Here is a 6,023-nt window from a genome sequence, read left to right as displayed (position 1 = left end):
GGGGGGGCACCCTTCACCTGCAGCCAGAAGAGGTCGCTATCTGCCCGATGTGTCGCATCCGAGGCGCGACCGACGCTGTGCCAGGCGTGCCGTAAGCTCGGCTGTCCTCGCCACGAGATGCGGAGCCCTTCTCACGGCCGCGGTCCACGACAAGAGCGAGTGCGCGCGAGCATCGCCCTGGGCCTGGCGAGGGCCTCGTCGTCGGAGACCCCAGGGCCGCCTCGAGATAAAGCATCACGGAAATCGAGAAGGGGTGACACTACAGGAGGGGGGGGGGGCTATCACAGCGCGCCGATAAGAGAGAGCTCTCCCTCCCTCGGCGCGTTTGACGCCCCTGCGACGGAAGGCGGTGGGCCGGTGAAGAAGGGGGAGCGAGAGGGGGGGGGGGCAATCCAAGGAGCCGCCCTTTACCTACACGCACACCTCATCCGAAGCCTCATACATTTTAGATACGCCATCGCGCTGCGATCCTACAGCCCCGCATCGCAATCACATTCCGTGATTGGGGCCGCAGTGGGAGTGGGCGTAGGGTGCGATCCAGCCATGCACGGGGTAGGGAGGGGCGAGGTAGGGTGGGGTGGGGGCGCGGTGGGGCGAGGCTAAGCGGGGTGAGGCAGGGGCGGGGTGGGTTGGGTTGGGGCGTCCTGCTAAGAGAAACGCACTCACACGATAACAGGTGCAGCCTGTCTGCCAGGCAAGCCCAACCGACGAGGTTCATCGACCATGTGTGCGCGGGGGCGGCCCTGGAGGCAGCGGACACGGAGGGGGGCGGGGAAAGGGTGAAATTCTAATCCCATTCCTGTGGCCCCGGCCGGGCCGGCCCAGGCCTGTCCGACCCCGAGGACTCCGCCCAGACGAAGCGCTGACACTCGGTGCGCACAAAGAGCGCCGCGTTGTGTGATACAGCCCCGCCCCGCCCCGCCCCCGGGGCCGGCCGGCAGCCCCTCTCACCTCGCCGTCAACATCCTAGACCCTCCCCCGCCCCTCCTGCCCACGCCGCGCTAAACTTAGCGCTCAGGCGGGCGCGCCGCCCGCAGCGAAGAGTCGTCTTCGGAACGCCGACGACGTCGTCGTCGTCAGGTGGGGACGAACGACGGGCAACCCGCGGGAGGGAAGACAGTTGTGGGCGCTCTTTTATATTCCAGGGCCGCGGGGGAGCGGCCGGGGAGTGCAACCTAATGACCCATCTCCGCCTGAAGCAAAAGGAGAAAACCAACCAGCCGGCCAGTAAATGTTGCTCGACCGCACGAGTCAATATACTGGGAGAGGGGGTGGCCTCGCCTCGCCCAAGCGCCACCGCACCCCCAAACCAGGCGGTGTCTACCCTTGGGATATTTCCTTACAAAAGTATATTGATATCCAATTTTTTTCGATGTAAGGTGACTTTTTTTGGAATTTTTTTTTCTAGAATGATCTTATTTTTTCCTATTTTTTTCTGGAAAACTTGGAAACTTTCCAGTACACTTTTGGAATTTGAAGCCCCTAGTTTGCCCACGCCCACAGAACACGGCCACTTTGCTGTACACCCTGTACTTGGTCTATCAAAGCGGACGCTGCAGTGCTGTTGGATTGCAAACCCCTCCGGGCACAGGGGCCATGATGGCTGCAAACTCGTAACGCTGCAGCGTCCTCTGATAGACCCAGGGCACAAACGCCAACCCGTGACGCTGTCAGATGGAACCGAAATCACCTTTGACTTATTGCAGGAGCGGTAAAAATAAAACAGACCAATTTTCTGCGAAGCCTAACGCGGAACCCGATACACCCGACCTCAAACCACCCTCGGGCCGAGGCGGGCCCTGCGGGGCTGAGGGGGCAGGGACCGGGGCTGGGGTTCGTCCCGGGTGCGAAAAGCAAACACTCGAAGTGCCAAACGGCTTTCGCACAAAGTGTCAAAGACTCTCCCCCCCCCCCTCTCCCCTCCTCCCGCTCACACCCAAAGGAACCCAGACAAGTGCGGAGCGCGGGATCACCCAGGATTGGGCGAGGCGGAACAATTTGACTTGGTGTCGCAGGTGGTGGTGGTGGGGCAGCTTAGGGGTCTCCATGTTCATGTCGGGAAGGGCGAAAAAAACATACAGAAATGGGCGGACGCCGTCGCATTCTCTCCTGGAACAAGCAGAACAGCGCGATACGACAGCGACGTCGACAAGACTTCCTCGAGCACACGCGGCAAGAAAAGAAGCGCGGCCCATGTACGGCCTGCAAGCACGCGATTTGTAATCGCCAAGCGTGCAAGTACAGCACGTCGCGGTGTACAGCGTGTGCTCCAATCTCGTACAGCCAAAAAAGCAAAGCATCAAGCCACACCGGTCCCAGGCGTCGGCCAACCTCGACCTTTCACCCCCCCCCCCCCCACCTTTCCCCGGCCGTTCCGCTTCTTTTTCGCTCCACGCCGGCGCTAAAACACTTCTTTGCAATACATTACTCACGACAAGCACATGCCACGCCACGACGGCGAGTGCCAATGACCGCGACGACCAAACTTCTACGTTTACGATTTACGTCAAACTAAGTATGCAAGGCGCTTCCGCGTTACACGGGAGACCTTCCCCCTCTCCCTACCCCCTACCCCAGTGTCCTCCCTCAAGAAAACGCGCAGAAAGCCCAGCAAACGTGGAAGGAGACGAGGCGCGCGCGCAAATTCAGCACTGATACTAAGAGGAACTTTCCTAAGCCCCATTCACGCGGGCCGAAGAGTCACAAAGCACTCGGCTCGGCAGCGCCTGCTGCTGCGCCGGCTCCGCCCCGCGGCATGGCAGCGGCCTGCCGGGCCTGCCATCCCAACCCCGGCGGAAAATGAGGGCTCGGCGCGGGAAACAAGCCGGCTGCACGAGCGGCAATATCCCACGGTGACAAAACACCAAAGGAAACTGCTAAGAGACAACTTCAGCAAAAAAATACATAGAGATTTCTTTAGTAAAAAACAAACTGAAAAACTTTGTTTGGCAAGAAAAGAACAAAACTCGCCATAATTTGTTTGTTTTCGTCAACGCTTCCTTCACATAAATATGCGAGAAAAGAAAAGGCGAGCAGTGAGAGCAGGGCGTTGCATCCGTATGTTTGAAACGGGGCCAAATCCACGCGATCGCCCATTTCCGTTCCGATGCAGACAGAAATGCTTGTAGAACTACGATTGCTTGTTGGTTGCGTGTTTCACTCGACAAATCAAAACGTTATAACGAGATGTACTGTAAACTGTAAAACTACAGTCTTGCAGTTTAAACTTCATAACTGAAAAGTTTAAGTAAAAATGTCATGTTGTTGAACAGTCAGATATTATGGGAGAAAATTCACCCCTCCCTCTCATTTCTCTCTTTCCCCCGAGTCACAGTTCACGGGCTGACTACAGACAAAACATTCCCATAAACTAGAAAAAACATTACGAATACCTATTTTTTGTCGAGTTATTTTAATAAACAAAATCGAGTCATACGGCGCGGGCACAATTTTCCGCACGCTTGAGCCAAATCGAGTCGAGATTGTCCATCTGGCCGTGAAACGAGAGACGGCCGGCTGAAGGCAAAGCGAGGGGGCTTACTTGAAATTTTCGTGCATAGCACATCACATATTACGTGTATTACGCGGTATTGCGCCGGTGTGAAACAGGCTTTTGCAACCAAAATACTACAATTTCAGAGCTTGTTTTCTGTATTACGCAAGTGAAAATCCCCATCGAGGCAAAGGTAACACGGACAAAGAGAGAGAACACGGTGCGGAGAATGTGCGAATATATATCCTTGCGAGGGTGTGCCCGTTGTGGCCGGCTCCGCCCGAGGCTCCGCCCGGCCTGCTCCGTACAGCCACCCGGTACTGTACCACCCGCCACCCCGGCTGTTACGTAAGAGCGGCCGCCTGGCCACCGCCTGGCTACCCGCACCCCTTACATGACGGGGGTGAGCAGCCACCGGCCTGACGACGGGGCCCGACCCGACGGGCTGCATTAGGTAACGCCTCTCTGGTGCAATACCAACAAAATTGCGACAAAAAAAATTGAACAAAAAACAAAAACAAACGTACTCGGGGCCATGACACGAAATAGAACTGGGAGGGTGGAGTGGGTGAGATGGGGGTGGAACAGGATGCAGGACACAGCAATCACCTTGCTGCTGCTGCGAATGCAGGTCGGGCAGGGAGGGGGCGGGGGCGGTGCGGCAGGACCAGGCGGGGCAGGAAGCGACAGATATGACTGACGGACCAGCGAGAGTGACATGCAAAGGTTCATGGTCCAGTTGGTATGCACCTGTCCAACCCCCGCAGCAACGCTGGCCGAAAGAGTGGCAAATTGAAGGATATGCGTTATACAATTTTTTAGGCCACATTAAAGCGTAGCAGTATAATGAAAACCATGCATGATTGGATACTAGAGAGGAGACAGACACCCAGCAGCAAAACAGGACAAGAGAATGGATGGAGAACTAGAGGGGGGAGTGAGTAAGGGGGAGGGGGGGAGTAACGGCAGGGGAAAGGGAAGAAAATGGGGAGGGGAGCAGGGGGAGCAGGGGGTGCCGGGTCCCTTTCGTTTCCAAGTGACAGCCTCCATCGATCCCGCGAGACCTCCCGCGGCCCCCCGACAGACAGCCATCACTGACGGTACCAAATCAAAACACGCCAAGGCACTGCCACCCAACTGACCGGCAGGGCAGGTCGGACACACGCCCTCGCGGTGGTGGTGTGCGCTGGAGGAGGTTGATATTGTGACAGCCGCTCACCCTTGCCCGGGGTCGGAGGGGACCGGGGGGGGGGGGGTATCGAGTGGAGGAGTTCTAGCACCTCCCCCTCCTCTTTCTTCTCTCTCCCCCTCTCTCTCCGTCCCCTTTTCCGTTTCCTTATCAGGGCGCTAACGCCGGTAAAGTCCAAAGCAAACAGTCTAGCGCAGCCACTGACATGAAGTCCCGATTGAATCTAGCCCTCCCCGGGAACTGTCATGCCACCGCGATGCGTCGTGGCATAACTAAGTTTCATTCTGAAAAAGTTTCAATGCGAACGGAGAATGCACAGAGAATGACAATTCGTTCCAGCTAAGGTCGGATAAGAAACGTAACAACTTCTAAAACCGTCAACCGAGGGTGGAGGGGGAGGGGGGGAGGCTACATCCAAACTGCATGATGGCAGCGACCTCTGCTGCTGCAGGGTGCATCCGAGTGCACCGCAGGCAGGGCGCAGTCGGCCGCCCCGCCCCCCTGGTACCACCGGCACGTGGTGGGGCCCCGCGGAACGCCCGCGACGGGCGGGGCACGTCGCGCTGTCAATCCGAGCGGGGTGGGGTCCACGGGGTGCGCGGGGTGCGCGGGGGCACCCAACACGCGACACGACATGCAGACACTGGGGCTCACCTCCGATGGGCAGCACCCGCCAGCGGGTCTTCCTCTTGGTGCCCTTCTTGCCCATGCTAGCGGCGGCGCTGCTGCGACAGGCTTGGTCTCGGACACAACACTAGCACATTCACGACGCGACCTGCCCTTGGCGCGACACGTGAGCCGGGTCGGCTGTCTGGTCGTGTGTCCGGCTGCTCTCACTACCGCGTCGTCGCCTGGCAGGCCTCGCCGCTCCGCTCCGCCACACTACGCCACGCTCTGACTCGCACGCCGCTCGGCACTCAACTGGCCCGCCCGAGCTAGAGCCAGGTCTATCGTATCGAGCACATGTCCTGGCGCCCAGCGGCAGCGGCAGCCAGCGGAGCCAGCGCAGCTAGCGGCGGAGCTACGAGCCGAGCGTGAGCCGAGTGGCGGCCGAGCGGACCCGAACGCCCGGGACGTGGCGAGCCCGGCCGGCCCGCGAAAAGACCGGCCGGCTCAAATCGAGGCGCGCTCCGGGTCCGGCCGGGGGAGGGCCCTGGAGGGTCCGGCACGGAGGGGTCGGGTCGGAGGACAGGGCGGCAGCGAGGGGCCCCCGGCGCGGCCCCAGTCGTGGTGCTGTCGCGGCCCTGTCCCCTCCGCGGAGCTGCGTCGAGGAGTCGAGTGTCTGATGTCCGGGGCCCGGCTGGTTCGATTCGGTGGCTGCGCGACCGGGGCCCGGCGAGC

General features: G+C 59.5%; 1 protein-coding gene across 1 annotated transcript in view; it reads right to left on the bottom strand.

The window, feature by feature from the left end:
- The window catches only part of LOC113203402 (proteoglycan 4), a 48,448-nt gene extending 42,783 nt beyond the window's left edge, over nt 1-5,665 (bottom strand). Inside the window, exon 1 of the mRNA XM_026418062.2 lies at nt 5,337-5,665. Within this exon, the coding sequence (XP_026273847.2) occupies nt 5,337-5,391 (55 nt within the window). The 5' untranslated portion in view covers nt 5,392-5,665. The remainder of the gene's footprint in view (nt 1-5,336) is intronic.
- Nucleotides 5,666-6,023: the final 358 nt, after the last annotated feature.

This window comes from Frankliniella occidentalis, unplaced genomic scaffold (genome assembly GCF_000697945.3).
Source record: "Frankliniella occidentalis isolate FOCC.00 unplaced genomic scaffold, Focc_3.1 Scaffold14, whole genome shotgun sequence".
Classification (NCBI taxonomy): domain Eukaryota; kingdom Metazoa; phylum Arthropoda; class Insecta; order Thysanoptera; family Thripidae; genus Frankliniella; species Frankliniella occidentalis.
This window is presented reverse-complemented; position numbering and strand designations above follow the sequence as displayed.